Genomic DNA, 18,290 nt, shown 5'->3' with positions numbered 1-18,290 from the left:
GTATCCCCCCTAGATCTATCTATTATGGTAAACTGCATCACGCTCTCTCCCGCATCTGAAATCCGCTGCCTCGGGGTAACTCTCGATTCTGCCCTGTCCTTCAATCCGCACGTCCAAACTCTTGCCACCTCCTGTCGCCTCCAACTCAAAAATATTGCCAGAATCCGTCCCTTCCTCAGCCCACAATCTACTAAAACTCTTGTGCATGCCCTCATCATCTCCCGCCTCGATTACTGCAACACCCTCTTCTGTGGCCTCCCCGCTAACTCCCTTGCACCACTCCACTCTGTTCTCAACTCTGCTGCTCGGCTAAGCCACCTCTCTCCTCTCTACTCCCCTGCTTCACCCTCTGCAAATCCCTCCACTGGCTCCCAATTCCCCAACGAATCCAGTTCAGACTACTAACACTGATCTACAAAGCCATCCACAACCTGTCCCCTCCCTATATCTCTGAACTAATCTCCCACTATCTTCCCTCACGTAATCTTCGATCCTCCCAAGACCTCCTACTCTCCTGCACACTTACTCGTTCCTCACACAACCGCCTCCAAGATTTCTCCCGAATATCCCCCATCCTCTGGAATTCCACGCCTCAACACGTCCGATTATCCACCACCCTTGGATCCTTTAGACGGAACCTGAAAACCCATGTCTTCAGGACAGCCTACAGCCTGCAATAACCATTCTGCCGCCACGTCAGCGACCACCCGAGCTGCCGCCACGTCACCGGCCACCCAAGCTGCCGCCATGACCACCCGAGCTGCTGCCACGACCACCCGAGCTGCCGCCTCACCACCATCAGTGCTGCAACATACCGACCTCCTGTCTCTTCCCCATTATCCCGAAGAATGTAATCTGCAAGGACAGGGTCCTCTCCCCTCTGTACCAGTCTGTCACTGTAAATTTGTTTACTGTTAACGATATCTATAACCCTGTATGTAACCCCTTTTCACATGTACAGCACCATGGAATTAATGGTGCTATATAAATAATAATAATAATTAATGAATGCAGCTCTGGAGTGTAATACATGATGTCACTTATGCTAGAGAAGTAATGTTTGTGTATAATGACTGCACTGGCTGAATTATGAATGCAGCTCTGTAGTGTATAGGATATAACTTATACTAGAGAAGTAATATATGTGTGTAATGACTAGAGACGTAATATGTGTGTAATGAATTCAGCTCTGGGGTGTAATTAGGATGTAACATATTAGAAAAGTAATGTACAGTATGTGTATGAATATTGCTCTAGCAGAATTATGAATGCAGCTTTGGATTATAAAGGATGTAACTTGTACTTTAGACGTAAATAAAATGTATACTGACTGCACTAGCTGACTTATGAATGCAGCACTGGAGTATAATGCAGGATGTCACTTATGCTAGAACAGTAATGTACTGTATGTGTATAATGACTGCACTGGCTTACGGTAATTATGAATGCAGCTCCGGAGTGTAGTATGGTCTTTATCTGTGTATCAGAGATATAAAGTCTTTACAGAGTTACTTAATAACTATCTTGAAACTATAAAAATTGTGTCCAAAGGTTAAAGGCGTTTTCCTATTTTATAGTTAAAAAGGCGTATTCCTCACTCTTCATAGTAGAGCACTGCTTACTGTATCTTCTCCGCATGTACGCTGGTCCTCTAATATATGGGGGACCGCTTTAAGCTTTTGATATCTTTAATAAGGACACCGTTCAACACTGTATTTCAGAGATGCTCTGATCCTGGTTTGGCAGCTAGTAGATGGGGTGTATTGGTAGATCGGACAGGTCCTGAGCAGATCGGTGCGTTACCTGACCTAAGGGCAGGTATTGTAGCAAGGTAAACTTTGTGCTCGTCTGGTGCCCCCCTGCTGTAGTGTGCCCACCAGTTTTGTTGACTTGTCCTGCTGTGATGAGCCGCTGATCATGTACACGTAGGGGAGTCGGTGTATCTTTTGTGTAAGTTACAGTGTGATTCCCACAGGATGGGGCATAATGCTAGTAGAGGACATAGCACATATGTAGTAACCTGCACAGACTATCCGTGTCTTATCTATATACAACACTAGATGGGGGTCTGATGCTATCGCCGCGGGAGGGCAGTAATGTCACGATGGGGCAGGCATGTGGTGCTGTTGTTGCCTAATGGCATCCTGTGATAAAATCACTTTTGCATCAGGGGACGCATGTGCTTGACGCCTACGCTTATATGCATTGTTTTTGTCCCAGCGATGCTGTTGCTCTTCAAGAGTCTCATTTGCCCGTTGTTGACATCGATGTTGTGCCTTTGCTGCTTTCCTTTCATTGTAATTGGCGTACTTTTTAGGAGGAGCCATGTTGGTGTTGATATTTGCTTTTTAAAGGGGTTTTCCCACAAACAAAAGTTCATTTTAACCCCTTTACCCCCAAGGGTGGTTTGCACGTTAATGACCGGGCCAATTTTTACAATTCTGACCACTGTCCCTTTATGAGGTTATAACTCTGGAACGCTTCAATGGATCCTGGTGATTCTGACATTGTTTTCTCGTGACATATTGTACTTCATGACAATGGTAAAAATTCTTTGATAGTACCTGCATTTATTTGTGAAAAAAACGGAAATTTGGCGAAAATTATGAAAATTTCGCAATTTTCCAACTTAGAATTTTTATGCAATTAAATCACAGAGATATGTCACACAAAATACTTAATAAGTAACATTTCCACATGTCTACTTTACATCAGCACAATTTTGGAACCAAAATTTTTTTTTTGTTAGGGAGTTATAAGGGTTAAAAGTTGACCAGCAATTTCTCATTTCTACAACACCATTTTATTTTAGGGACCACATCTCATTTGAAGTCATTTTGAGGGGTCTATATGATAGAAAATACCCAAGTGTGACACCATTCTAAAAACTACACCCCTCAAGGTGCTCAAAACCATATTCAAGAAGTTTATTAACCCTTCTGGTGCTTCACAGGAATTTTTTGAATGTTTAAATAAAAATGAACATTTAACTTTTTTTCACAAAAAATTTAATTCAGCTCCAATTTGTTTTATTTTACCAAGGGTAACAGGAGAAAATGGACCCCAAACATTGTTGTACAATTTGTCCGGAGTATGCCAATACCCCACATGTGGGGGTAAACCACTGTTTGGGCGCATGGCAGAGCTCGGAAGCGAAGGAGTGCCATTTGACTTTTCAATGCAAAATTGACTGGAATTGAGATGGGACGCCATGTTTCGTTTGGAGAGCCCCTGATGTGGCTAAACATTGAAACCCCCCACAATTGACACCATTTTGGAAAGTAGACCCCCTAAGGAACTTATCTAGAGGTGTGGTGAGCACTTTGACCCACCAAGTGCTTCACAGAAGTTTATAATGTAGAACCGTAAAAATAAAAAATCATATTTTTTCACAAAAATTATCTTTTTGCCCCCAATTTTTTATTTTCCCAAGGGTAAGAGAAGAAATTGGACCCCAAAAGTTGTTTTACAATTTGTCCTGAGTACGCTGATACCCCATATGTGGGGGTAAACCACTGTTTGGGCGGATGGGAGAGCTCGGAAGGGAAGGAGCGCCGTTTGACTTTTCAAAGCAAAATTGACAGGAATTGAGATGGGACGCCATGTTGCGTTTGAAGAGCCACTGATGTGCCTAAACATTGAAACCCCCCACAAATGACACCATTTTGGAAAGTAGACCCCCTAAGGAACTTATCTAGAGGTGTAGTGAGCACTTTGACCCACCAAGTGCTTCACAGAAGTTTATAATGGAGAGCCGTAAAAATAAAACAAAAATTTTTTCCCACAAAAATTATTTTTTAGCCCCCAGTTTTGTATTTTCCCGAGGGTAACAGGAGAAATTCGACCCCACAATTTGTTGTCCAATTTGTCCTGAGTGCGCTGATACCCCATATGTGGGGGGGAACCACTGTTTGGGCGCATGGGAGGGCTCGGAAGGGAAGGAGCTCCATTTGGAATGAGGACTTAGATGGAATGGTCTGCAGGTGTCACATTGCATTTGCAGAGCCCCTAATGTACCTAAACAGTAGAAACCTCCCACAAGTGACACCATTTTGGAAACTAGACCCCCCTAAGGAACTCATCTAGATGTGTTGTGATAGCTTTGATCCCCCAAGTGTTTCACTACAGTTTGTAACGCAGAGCCGTGAAAATTAAAAAAAAAAAAAATCTTTCCCCCCAAAATTATTTTTTAGCCCCCAGTTTTGTATTTTCCCGAGGGTAAGAGGAGAAATTCGACCCCAAAAGTTGTTGTCCAATTTGTCCTGAGTACGCTGATACCCCGTATGTTGGGGGAAACCACCGTTTGAGCGCATGGCAGAGCTCGGAAGGGAAGGAGCGCCATTTGGAATGCAGACTTAGATGGAATGGTCTGCATGCGTCACATTGCGTTTGCAGAACCCCTAATGTACCTAAACAGTAGAAACCCCCCACAAGTGACCTCATATTGGAAACTAGACCCCCCAGGGAACTAATCTAGATGTGTTGTGAGAACTTTGAACCCCCAAGTGTTTCACTACAGTTTATAACGCAGAGCCGTGAAAATAAAAAATCTTTTTTTTTTCCCACAAAAAATATGTTTTAGCCCCGAGTTTTGTATTTTCCCAAGGGTAACAGGAGAAATTGGACCCCAAAAGTTGTTGTCCTATTTGTCCTGAGTACGCTGATACCCCATATGTTGGGGTAAACCCCTGTTTGGGCACACGGGAGAGCACGGAAGGGAAGAAGCACTGTTTTACTTTTTCAACGCAGAATTGGCTGGAATTGAGATCGGACGCCATGTCGCGTTTGGAGAGCCCCTGATGTGCCTAAACAGTGGAAACCCCCCAATTATAACTGAAACCCTAATCCAAACACTCCCCTAACCCTAATCCCAACAGTAACCCTAACCACAACTCTAACCCTGACACACCCCTAACCCTAATCCCAACCCTATTCCCAACCGTAAATGTAATCTAAACCCTAACTGTAACTTTAGCCCTAACGCTAGCCCTAACCCTAGCCCTAACTCTAACCCTAGCCCTAATGGGAAAATGGAAATAAATACATTTTTTTAATTTTTCCTTAACTAAGGGGGTGATGAAGGGGGGTTTGATTTACTTTTATAGTGGGTTTTTTAGCGGATTTTTATGATTGGCAGCCATCACACACTGAAAGACGCTTTTTATTGCAAAAAATATTTTTTGCGTTACCACATTTTGAGAGCTATAATCTTTCTATATTTTGGTCCACAGAGTCATGTGAGGTCTTGTTTTTTGCGGGACGAGTTGACGTTTTTATTGGTAACATTTTCGGGCACGTGACATTTTTTGATCGCTTTTTATTCCGATTTTTGTGAGGCAGAATGACCAAAAACCAGCTATTCATGAATTTCTTTTGGGGGAGGCGTTTATACCGTTCCGCGTTTGGTAAAATTGATAAAGCAGTTTTATTCTTCGGGTCAGTACGATTACAGCGACACCTCATTTATATCATTTTTTTTATGTTTTGGCGCTTTTATACGATAAAAACTATTTTATAGAAAAAATAATTATTTTGGCATCGCTTTATTCTCAGGACTATAACTTTTTTTATTTTTTTGCTGATGATGCTGTGTGGCGGCTCGTTTTTTGCGGGACAAGATGACGTTTTCAGCGGTACCATGGTTATTCATATCTGTCTTTTTGATCGCGTGTTATTCCACTTTTTGTTCGGCGGTATGATAATAAAGCGTTGTTTTTTGCCTCGTGTTTTTTTTTTTTTTCTTACGGTGTTTACTGAAGGGGTTAACTAGTGGGCCAGTTTTATAGGTCGGGCCGTTACGGACGCGGCGATACTAAATATGTGTACTTTTATTGTTTTTTTTTTTTTTATTTAGATAAAGAAATGTATTTATGGGAATAATTTTTTTTTTTTTTCATTATTTTGGAATATTTTTTTTTATTTTTTTTACACATTTGAAATTTTTTTTTTTTACTTTGTCCCAGGGGGGGACATCACAGATCAGTGATCTGACAGTTTGCACAGGACTCTGTCAGATCACTGATCTGACTAGCAGCGCTGCAGCCTTCACAGTGCCTGCTCTGAGCAGGCTCTGTGAATCCACCTCCCTCCCTGCAGGACCCGGAGCCGCGGCCATCTTGGATCCGGGGCTGGAGGGAGCAGGGAGGGAGGTGAGACCCTCGCAGCAACGCGATCACATCGCGTTGCTGCGGGGGGCTCAGGGAAGCCCGCAGGGAGCCCCCTCCCTGCGGGAAGCTTCCCTGTACCGCCGGCACATCGCGATCATCTTTGATCGCGGTGTGCCGGGGGCGGTCCGTGACCGCTCCTGGCACATAGTGCCGGATGTCAGCTGCGATAAACAGCTGACACCCGGCCGCGATCGGCGGCGCTCCCCCCGTGAGCGCCGCCGATCGCGCTGGACGTACTATCCCGTCCATGGTCATAGGGGCCCACCCCACATGGACGGGATAGTACGTCCGATGTCAGAAAGGGGTTAAAAATTGTCTGTTTCTGACCATGTACCGAACATTACAGCAGGAGATCGCAGAGGATACATTTTGTGAGGTAAAATATTATTTAAAAACAGTCAGTGAAATATTTTACCTCACCAAATGAATCCACTGTGATACCCTGCTGTAATGTCAGTATTGTCTTTTGCTTCCTCCCCTGCCTAGGCGATGTCGTATGCTCCGTACACGGTCACACAGACCATTTTTAAAATGAACTTTCGTTTGTGGGAAAACACCTTTAATGTGACCGGCTTCCTCTGCCTGTAGATACGTCACGCATCTGCTGCCGGGATCAGCCGAATGATTCACTGCGCCTGCGTGGAATTCGCACAGGCTCAGTAAATCAGACTGCGGCCATCTTTGTGCAGACAGATAGCAGCGGTCACATTAAAACTGCGCGTACACTACTCCTGTACAAAGATGGCGGCAGTCAGTGAATCATTCTGGTGATCCTGGTGTGTTCGCAACGGTGGACCGCTGGTGGTACCGCGCAAGAGGCTGCATACGGAGTATACAGTGTGTGTGCGTGACAATGTTCCGCTGGTGGTACCACACAATAGGTTGGTACCAGCAGCAGTTTCCATATTAAGACACCCATCACTTGGGTGTCAGAATATGGTCGGTGAACTTCTGCTGCTTGGAATTCTGGGATACACGGTGACATCTGGACAGAACAGGAAATGAAAACATTACAAGGCAATTGTATAAATAGACTAGATGGTGGCCCGATTCTAACGCATTCGGGTATTCTAAAATATGTATGTATGTATGTATGTACGTCGTGCACAGCCACGTAGTATATAGCACCGCCAACCACGTCGTGTATAGCACATCCAGCCAGGTAGTGTATAGCACATCCAGCCAGGTAGTGTATAGCACATCCAGCCAGGTAGTGTATAGCACATCCAGCCAGATAGTGTATAGCACAGCCAGCCAGGTAGTGTATAGCACAGCCAGCCAGGTAGTGTATAGCACAGCCAGCCAGGTAGTGTATAGCACAGCCAGCCAGGTAGTGTATAGCACAGCCAGCCAGGTAGTGTATAGCACAGCCAGCCAGGTAGTGTATAGCACAGCCAGCCAGGTAGTGTATAGCACAGCCAGCCAGGTAGTGTATAGCACAGCCAGCCAGGTAGTGTATAGCACAGCCAGCCAGGTAGTGTATAGCACAGCCAGCCAGGTAGTGTATAGCACAGCCAGCCAGGTAGTGTATAGCACAGCCAGCCAGCCGCGACCAATCAGCGACACGGGATTTCCGTGACAGACTGACAAACAGACGAAAGTACCCCTTAGACAATTATATAGATAAGTTCAAAGTGATTTCCACTGGTGACATGGCAGATGACTAGGTGGTATTCCGGTCCTGCCCAGTCCTGTGCCAGCATATCCTCAGATATGTACACCATGATTTAGCTGATTCATTGTCTCAGGTCCTTCACTTCTTGTGGTTGGGAGAAGATGCACTGAGTACTTGAAGTTGCAGGGTTTACAATCTGGCGACCATGGAGGCCAGTTCAGCATGGGTGAATAGTTTGCCACTAATGTTACGTTACGTACAAGCCTTTAGTTTTGCACCATCCTTTTGGATAAAGCCTGCATGTAATATTCCTGGAAACCCCTGAAGAGTTTTATCAAGACATGATTTGATCACTGGAACCCCCAGCAATGTTTGGATTAGATCAGGGGAGGGAAATCTTTTTTTCTGCCAAGGGCCATTTGGATATTTATACCATCCTTCGGCACTGGTGCCAGGACGTAATCTTTCATTGCGTGCCCTTCAGTGTTCAGTAGTTTGTGTGCTCACCGAGCAAGAAGAAATGAATGAGCTGGTGGCAATCAAAATACAGCTCCTTGCCAAAGATTGCGGTCCCTGAGAATCTGCTCGGGGGCCTGATAAAAGGTCATCGAGGCCCGTAAATGGCCCTGGGGCCTGAGGTTCCCCACCCCTGGATTAGATCCTTCTGAGTGAGGAATTCATTTGTGACAGTCTTGGCTCATGGACCTCTTCTCTGGCCAGTTGTTCTGTATTAAATGGAAGTAAGTAATAAAGAATTGTGTTTCCCGTCACTCTCCCACCTTGAGTTTCCCTGAGGTGCCCCACTAATGCAGGAATCTATGATCTTCCTTTTTCTGTGAGCCATGACCATCCTCTGTACACCATGTTCCAAATTATTATGCAGATGACATTTTTCTCGGATTTTCCTAAATGGTCAGTGCAAATGACAGCCAGTCTAATAAGTCATCACCCGTTAGATTATACATCAAATTTTATTGAAGAAGCCTCCCAATGATAACAGTATAATCTCCAAAATGAATGAAAACTCAAAATGCACTGTTCCAAATTATTAGGCACAGTAGAATTTCTAAACATTTGATATGTTTTAAAGAACTGAAAATGCTCATTTGTGGAATTTGCAGCATTAGGAGGTCACATTCACTGAACAAAAAAGCTATTTAACTCCAAAACATCCTAACAGGCCAAGTTACATGTTAACATAGGACCTCTTCTTTGATATCACCTTCACAATTCTTGCATTGTTGAGTTTTTGGAGAGTTTCTGCTTGTACGTCTTTGCATGAAGTCAGAATAGCTTCCCAGAGCTGCTGTTTTGATGTGAACTGCCTCCCACCCTCATAGATCTTTTACTTGATGATACTCCAAAATTTCTCTATAGGGTTAAGGTCAGGGGAAGATGGTGGCCACACCATGAGTTTATCTCCTTTTATGCCCATAGCAGCCAATGACTCAGAGGTATTCATTGCAGCATGAGATGGGGCATTGTCATGCATGAAGATGATTTTGCTCCTGAAGGCACGTTTCTGCTTTTAGACCATGGAAGAAAGTTGTTAGTCAGAAACGCTATTTACTTTACAGAGGTCATTTTCACATCTTCAGGAACCTTAAAGGGCCCCACCAGCTGTTTCCCCATGATTCTGGCCCAAAACATGATTCCTCCACCTCCTTGCTGACGTCGCAGCGTTGTTGCGACATGGTGGCCATCCACCAACCATCCACTACTCCATCCATCTGGACCATCCAGGGTTGCTCGACACTCATCAGTAAACAAGACTTTTTGAAAAGTAGGTTTATGCACCACAGCAAGCCTTTGAAGTATCATACATCTTGAGGTTTGAGGGACTCCAGAGGCACCAGCAGCTTCAAATAACTGTTTTCTGCTTTGTAATGGTATTTTGGCAGCTGCCCTCTTAATCCCATGAATTTGTCTGGCAGAAACCTTCCTAATTATGCCTTTATCTGCATGAACTCTGTCTGTGCTCTGCTTCAGTCACAAATCTCTTCACAGTATGATGATCACAAAGTTTTTGTGAAGTATTTAATGTTTTCATACCTTGTCCAAGGCATTGCACTATTTAACGCTTTTCAGCAGCAGAGAGATCCTTTTTATTTCTCATATTGCTTGAAACCTTTGGCCTGCTTAATAATGTGGAACATCATTTTTAAGTAGTTTTCCTTTAATTAGAATCACCTGCAAAACTAATTATCACATGTGTTTAAGATTGATTTCAGTTATCTATTGAGCCCTGAGACACAATACCATCCACAAGTTTGTTTGAAAAGCAAAACAATTAAATCTTTGACACGTAACTCCAATTTGCATAATAATTTGTAACACCGTGTATATAGATATAGCATCTGTGTTAAATTCTGTAATATCCCGGAATGGGGAATATCACTTGACGTAAATCTTAACTAATGAACCCAAGTAGGCCATGAAGATGCTGTAAAGGAGGAAGGCTAGAAGAGCCCCCATGATGTTTCTCTGACAGAGATGGGGACTTTAATCAACTGCATCTATATTATCAGGGGTCTTTAAATGAGGTCCTGGAAACTGAAATATGGTGAAACTGTTAAGCAGTTCCACAGGACCTACTAATCTGTAGAGCTGGGCAGACCCCTGGGTGTTCAGGTTCGGCCAAACGGTTTAAAAAAAAAAAAAATGGGTACCAGAATAGTACCCGGACCCCATTCACTTGAATGGGGAGCCAGAACATCCAGTGTTTGCCATGCTGTCATGTGCATGACAGCGCGGCAAGCACTGGTTCTAATTGTTGGTAACATCATTACTGCTGGTAGGACTGCCACAGTTCCCATGCTGTCAAATGACAACGTGAGTCCGCAGCTGTGAGCAAAGGTAAAAAGTTATACCCGCCTAACACCCATTCCATTGAAGCCCTCGCCGCCTGTAATAAAACAAAGATAAAAAAAAAAACATATCCCTCATCGGTCAAATGGTCTGTCCCGCACTGTAATTCATGTCTTCCTCCAAAGAGATCACTGCTAGCACAGTGAGAAAAAGCCTCACGGTGCAGAGGCAAGTTCACTGCAGTTCAAATTCACCGCAGTGAAATTCTCCCTATGAACTCACCTCTGCTCCGTGAGACTTTCCTCACTGTGCAAGCCGTGATCTCACCGCAGATCATCGGCCCGGCTGGGAATGTAGCCTCAGTGACCGGCGGTAACCTCAATGATGTCACCGCTAGTCACTGATGCTGTGTTCGTAGCAGCTCATTCATCAGAGGTTCTTTGCCTGGACGGTCGCATCTTGGCACTGTCCAGATTGAAAACTATTTATCCCCAGACATGGATTACGGTGTGGCACAGAACGTCGGACAGGTGAGGGATAGGGTTGTTTTTTTTTTTTTTTGGTTTACTACATGAGACAAGGGATTCAGTGGAATGGGTGTTAGGTGACAACCTCTCCATTACTAATCTGGTCGCTTGATGTCACCAGACAATACAAAGAGGACCTCAATCCTACGAATATGAACCCCACTTGCCCCCACTACAGGGCAAGTGGGAAAAGTGCCTTCACTGGGTGGTGGCAGGCTGCTATATTTGGGCTGGGGGGGGTCAATATCCATGGCCCCTTACCAGCCTGAGAATACCAGCCCCCAGCTGTCTGTTTTAGCAAGGCTGGTTGTCAAAAATGGGGGGACCTCACGCCTATTTTTTTTTTTTTAATTATTTATTAAAATAATTTATAAAACCTGTGGGGACCCCTCTATTCTTGATAACCAACCTTGCTAACACTGACAGCTGAGGGTTACAGCCTGCAGCTGTCAGTTTTGCCTGGCTGGTTATCAACAATACAAGGGAACCCACGCTGTTTTTTTTTTTTTTTGTTTTTTTTTTTTAAATTAGAGCACCGGCACCAGCTGATGAATACTCCCAACCGCTGCACCTACTCTCGCTGTTATCAGTGGCAGCAGGCGTAAGTAGTCCCATCAGCCGACGCCAGTGACCGGAGGTAAACTTTTTACCTCTGCTCACAGTAGCGGACTCATGCTGTTATTTGACAGCGTGGGAACTGCAGCTCTTTGACTGGCGGGGATGATTTTACCGAAGATCAGAAGCGGTGTTTGTCGTGCTGTCATGCACATGACGGCACGACAAACACCCGGTGTTCGAGGGGCCAAACCTGAACAGACACATGTATTTCCTGGTGAAGTCCGTGTTCGGTGTCCGTGCCTGAACAGCAGGTGTACGGTATGGGCGCCGAACTTTACTGTTTGGGTTTGCCCATCTCTACTTGTGTGTACTATGTAGGAAACAGTCATATGTCATTTTTAATTTTTCACACAATTAACAAAATGCGGCAAGTCTGTTTTTTTTTGTTTTTTTTTTAACCTTCATTAAAAAAAAAAAAAAGACTCAATTAACGACTGAAAAGAGTCTCTTTTTTTATGGTAACTTTACTTTCAAGAAACTGTGCACAAAGCTATAGTATGAACAAATATGAGAAACTTTGTAATATGTTACCAGAGAATTCTACTTTTTTCTACACTTACGAGCCACTTCTGACTCCTGAACTCAGCTCAGAGTCAATTGCTTATTGAAGGGGTTGTGCAGGTTTGGGATTCAAGTCTTCAGTTACTCTATGATGAGAGTACCACACGCTGTCAAGATGCTCTAGGGCCGGGAACAGGCGTTCCTCTGACTACAAGCATGTGATTTGCATGCTTCCAGCCACATTCCGACTAGACTTGTCTGACATTGCTCAATTCACTTGTATTGAATAAGCCGTGCATGTCTAGTCTGTCCGAGACCGCATATATGCAAATCGCATACAATAGGCATCTGCCTGTTCCCAGCACAAGTCTGCAGTCACATAGATTGACAGCACCCTGGCACCACAAGCCTGGGCAACCCCTTTCAGGGTTACAGCCAGCAAAATGGGAGACTGGTGCGAATGCAGGATACAAGTTATATAATGGCCAGAAATAGTGTAATTCCTCATGTACACACAACAGCTTATTCTGAGCCAGTTACATACTTGAAAGTGTAGTTACCCATAATTTGGGTTTCTGTTTGTCAGGTAAAAATATTCTGTTTCATTGTTTCAATTCTATAAGATGAAAAATATTTTTAAAAAAATGATAGTCTTTATTAAAAAAAAAATAGATCTAAACTCTTGTTGTTTCGAGCTCCTCTGCATGGTTATTACCATAAACAATCCATGTGTAGTCAGGTGTTACTCCTCCCTGTGCCGATGCTTGCTAGTAACGATGGAAGAGAATCTAATGGATGATGATGGACAGTGAAGCATTTCTTTTCATGACTGGTTTGGTGAAGACGAATGTTGGCTTCATTCCCTCTTTGTGCTCTAGCCAGGCAGGACTTGTACTTCTCCTTCCTGCTTGATCCACTTCTGACTTTGTTTCAAAATCTGCATGTGCTGGCACTGCCTGAATTCCCATAGTATGTGTCCTGGGATGTTCTGCAGAGGAAGTAACCTGGTGTGCCTGTTCTGCCTCAAGCTGGGTGTTGGGTAACATAGAAGCAAAATAGACTCTGCCCTTCAATGACCCAATATTAGACTGGGTCCCACGCCTGCAGCCTGTAATATTATATATGATGACACTCCCTTGTGCCTGAATCTTCAGTGCTAAAGGTGACATGATTGCGGATATATTCCAGACTGTTTCTCCGAGGACTATCACTCTATGAAAACCCTACAGACAGCTAGACTTTAACTCTCTTCTAATTGTCAGCACGCCCTCTTTACACATGAATTTGATGACATGCATTTTGTATGGATCTCCTGAGAACCAGGACTGCTGGTGATGGTTAAAGAGGAACTGTCACCAAACTTATGGTGGCTGTCCATGGAATACATTTTATTTTACATTTTTTTTTTATTTTTTTTTTTTTTTTTGCCTCTGTTGCGGAGCGATTAGCAATCAAAATATTTGGCACCTAATGAGTTAACTTTTGAGTCCAGTGGGTGGTATCAGATAGTTTTCACTGGGGGCATGTACTTCTCCCTGTATGATGCTGACCAATCAAGCGGGCAGCAACACTGAAAGGGCAGACGAACACGCCCCTACCATAGCTTAGAGCAGGTTTCTCAGTGTGTGAGATTTCTAATGACAGAGAGCCCTGGTCTACCCTCCTGCATGAAGTGATGCAAAGCTTTGATGAATTAGGTCTATTGCTCTCACCATAGGGATTTCGGATTATTACTATGTGAATGGCGTTTCTGTCTAGTTAGGGAGGAATCCCTACATAACTGGGCAGCCATGCCAATAGGAGGTCTGTAACTACTATCCATCCCTAGGTTACTCTAATCCTAGTCATAATGGAAAATATGCCAAGAAAAAGCTGAATTGTTATGAGGGGGTTGCCCAGGGGCTTATTTTTGTCGTCTTCTAAGTTGTGTTATTTACATGGTGTTTGAAATATGTGTCTTCTCAGGTTGACCTTTCTTCACACTGTGTGCGGAAAAGACGGGACTCATTCGGAATGTTTGACGGGTATGATAGCTGCAGTGAGGACACCAGCAGCAGCTCGAGCTCTGACGAGAGCGAAGAGGAGGTTGCTCCGCTCCAGGCCAGTCTCCCCATTATTAAGAACAATGGTCAGGTGTACACTTATCCAGATGGGAAATCTGGCATGGGTAAGTAGAATATGTTCTTGAATAGATGCTGATCTGGCTGTGGTTTTGTGCTCCGTGCATCCAGCTGCCGCCAGAGATGATGGCTGGTTGGTGGAGGTGCAGGGTCTCTTTCCTACCAATCTGACATTGAGGATGGAGTCCTAAATCTAAAAGTAGTGGACAACCCGTTAAATGGATTGTACACCTACACTGCAAGTCAACTCTCTGAGCTGCAACCGATCTGTTTTTCATCTTTTTTCTTTATTTTGTTTGTTTCAGCTACATGTGAAATGTGTGGAATGGTCGGTGTCCGGGATGCTTTCTACTCTAAAACCAAGCGATTCTGCAGTGTCTCTTGTTCGCGAAGTTATTCTTCAAATTCTAAGAAGGCGAGCATCTTGGCAAGACTACAGGTAGTGGATTGTAGTGCTTGTGCCTAGGGCTGGGCCATTAATTCAATTAATTTGCCAAGTTGCCTTCTCAACGATTCTGATTTTTGTCAGAATTGTAAAATCAAATTTGGCCCTGTCTCTAAAGCAGCATTCACTTACCCTGAGTGGGAGTAGGCAGGAGATTTGTACCCAGCAACCGCACCTAACCAGGAAACTGGTTGGGGGTACATTGCCACATAAATGAGGGGAGTCTGCCTCCACTGTCTTCTGGGACACTCTGATAACTCCCAACATCTGAAGCATGGCACCGTCAGCTGTTTTATCTACAGGGAGAGGAGAGCATTCTTAGCATATGCATCTCTGCAATTCCTCTTGGCTGATGGGAGATAAAACACTTCATCCCTCTGTTATCACTCCATGCCCTCCATCATCTGCAATAAATATTATTTCAGATCCCTCAGTTCCTCCACACAATCTGATCAGCCTACAAGTTAAGGCTACATTCACATTTGCGTTCTGCCGGGCTGCGTCGGCCGCAGCCGCGGCGACGCATGCGCCATGCGCCCCTATATTTAACATGGGGGCGCATGGACATGTGTTTGCATGCGTTTTGCGATGCATGCGGTTTTTTTTTCCGCAAGCGTTAGGGCGCAGAGGACGCAGCAAGATGCATTTTTTTGCGTCCAAAATTCTGCAAAAAAGGACGCATGCGTCGCAAAACTATGCGTTTTAGCGTGCGTTTTTGTGTGCGTTGCGTCGCCGACGCAACATCGCACAACGCAAATGTGAACGTAGCCTAAGAGAATTGTGCAAGGAGGGTTCATGTGTATAGGATGTCATGGAAATTCAGAAAGCGCAGGAAGATCCGTTGTGCAGATTTTGGTATGAATTTTTTTGGCATATTTCTCCAGACACAAGCCATGCAACCACAATGACACGTGACGACCCGTTATAGCTGAAGGGCGGGATACAGATACTGGCAGGATTCCATGATTGTTTCATTTTAAATTCATCTAGACTAAGTTTAACGGGGAAAAAAATTGCGATTAAGATTGAAAATTGCCTATAACTTAAACAAAATCGAGACTACATTTTCTGTCAGAATCGCCCAGTCTCACTTGTACCTGATTCACCCATATTTATGGTCATTGATGGAGGACTATAAACTGAGTTATGAGGTTGCAGTGGTTTACAATGTGTTGACGTGCCAACGCCACACGATATTTGCCAGGATCCCTTGATATCAGATCCATAATAAAAGTAAGTTTCCACTCTACCTCCTTCTTCTCTGTACAAGTGGCTCATGCCTTTATAGCACATTTTTCAGACCTGTGAATGTAGCTTTAGGCTTTTGTACGTTCTCCTATTCAGAATCAGGAATGGGCACTATTTACACAGTTGTAGATGTAGATTTCAGCTGGAAACTAATGATCAATGTAGGACAAACTGTTTAAATGGGTATTCCTATCCTAGACATTTATGGCAACTCTCATAGAAAGAATGGGGAGAGCTGTGCACCTGTTTGGCTACCTCTCTTCATTCATTCTCTGCCAGGACATGGTGGCTACCTCTGAGGATTGATGATCACCGTGTCTAATATGGGAATACTGCTTTAAGGACATCTGCTTCACTTTTTACTGTGTGGCAAAGGTTATGTATTGCTTGAGCACATTCTTTATACTTTTCAGGGTAAACCTCCCGTTAAAAAAGCAAAGGTTCTCCAAAAACAGCCATTAGTTGCGAAGTTGGCAGCTTATGCACAATATCAAGCTACCTTGAAGAATCAGTCATTAAGTAAAACTGGTAAGAAAAAATTTGTTAACCCTGCTTTTACTCTACGGTGCACCTTGGAGTTTAATTTAATCTATTTTGTGTTCCCCATAGTCATAACAGCAGAGGGTTTTAGCTGGGGAAACTACATCACTAGCAATAACTTGGTGGGTGCTCCAGTGTCTTGCTTCAAACATGTAAGTGGCTCTTTATTGTTAATAAAGTTTGTATTTTGATGTTGCTGAAGTCTTAATAAATAAGCTTTTACTTAACTTGTTCTTTTTGAAATACCCCTTTATCACAAGTCTGCAGAATAGGTGGTAACTACTGGATGAGTGGGGGTCTAACCCTTGAAAACCCCACAGATTGCCAGAATGGGGTACTTACTATTAATTTTTTTTAAAGCATCATTGATTACATGCTGCTGTTTATGTAGAGTGTTTACATAAATACAGTGGGGAAAATAAGTATTTGATACACTGACGATTTTTGCCCACCTACAAAGAATGGAGAGGTTTAATTTGTATCGTAGGTAGACTTCACCTGTGAGAGACAGAATGTAAAAATAATAACAAGAACATCACATTGTATGATTTTTAAATAATTGAATTGCATTTTATTGATTGAAATAAGTATTTGATCACCTATCAACCACCGAGAATTCTGGCTGTCACAGACCTGTTAGTTTTTCTTTAAGAAGCGCTCCCACTCTGCACTCATTACCTGTATTAATTGCACCTGTTTGAACTTGTTACCTAAATAAAAGACACCTGAATAAAAGACACCTGTCCACACACTTAATCAATCACACTTTAACCTCTCCACCATGGCCAAGACCAAAAGAGTTTTCTAAGGACACCGGGGACAAAACAGTAGAGCTGCATAAGGCTGTGATGGGCTACTGGACAATAGGCAAGCAGCTTGGTGATGACTGTCAATCTTTTTCTGTCTGAGACTCCATGCAAGATCTCGCCTCGTAAGGTAAGGATGATTTGGAAAAAGGTCAGGAATTGGCCCAGAACTACATGAGAGGGCCTGGCCAATGACCTGAAGAGAGTTGGGACTACAGTCTCAAACATTACCCTTAGTAACACACACCGCCTTCATGGATAAAATCCCTCAGGGCACTCAAGGTCCCCCTACTCACACATGTCCAGGTCTTTTTGAAGTTTGCCTGTGATCATCTGGATGATGCAGAGAAGGCATGGGAGAAGGAGCACTTTTTGGGTATGAACTCCACTCGCCATGTTTTGAGGAAGAAGGATGAGTACAATCCTTAGAATACCGTCCCAACTGTGAAGCATGTTGGGGGAACATCATACTTTGGGGGTGCTTTTATGCAAGATGGACAGGATGGCTGCACTTTATTGAAGGGCGGATGGATGGGGTCATGTATCGCAAGATTTTGGCCAACAACCTCCTTCCCTCAATAAGAACATTTGAAGATGGGTCACGGTTGGGTCTTCCAGCATGACAATAGTCCGACATACACAGCCATGGCAACTAAGGAGTGTCTCTCTGTAAGAAGGATTTTAAGGTCCTTTAGTGGCATAGCCAATCTCCAGCCTTGAACCCAATGGAAAATCTTTGGAAGGAGCAGAAACTCGATGTTGCCCAGTGACAGCCCCTGACCATGAAAGATTTGGAGAAGATCTGTTTGGAGGTGTGTGCCAAAATCCCTGCTGCAGTGTGTGCAAATTTGTTCAATAACTACAGGAAACATCTGACCTCTGTAATTGCAAACAA

At 43.8% G+C, this 18,290-nt stretch overlaps 1 protein-coding gene across 2 annotated transcripts in view; it reads left to right on the top strand.

The window, feature by feature from the left end:
• Positions 1–18,290, top strand: part of MBTD1 (mbt domain containing 1) — a 108,761-nt gene that overhangs the window by 6,045 nt on the left and 84,426 nt on the right. The window contains exons 1-5 of one of the 2 annotated variants that reach the window (XM_069752497.1): positions 13,407–13,493; positions 14,202–14,403; positions 14,662–14,795; positions 16,463–16,577; positions 16,659–16,741. In XM_069752497.1, the coding sequence (XP_069608598.1) occupies positions 14,250–14,403; positions 14,662–14,795; positions 16,463–16,577; positions 16,659–16,741 (486 nt within the window). In that variant the 5' untranslated portion in view covers positions 13,407–13,493; positions 14,202–14,249. Of the gene's footprint in view, positions 1–13,406; positions 13,494–14,201; positions 14,404–14,661; positions 14,796–16,462; positions 16,578–16,658; positions 16,742–18,290 lie in introns of those variants that run through there. The other variant, XM_069752496.1, reaches the window with a different exon arrangement.

Source organism: Ranitomeya imitator, chromosome 2 (assembly GCF_032444005.1).
Source record: "Ranitomeya imitator isolate aRanImi1 chromosome 2, aRanImi1.pri, whole genome shotgun sequence".
NCBI lineage: Eukaryota > Metazoa > Chordata > Amphibia > Anura > Dendrobatidae > Ranitomeya > Ranitomeya imitator.
The sequence above is the reverse complement of the archived record's forward strand: the minus strand, read 5'-3'. Positions and strand labels throughout refer to the sequence as shown.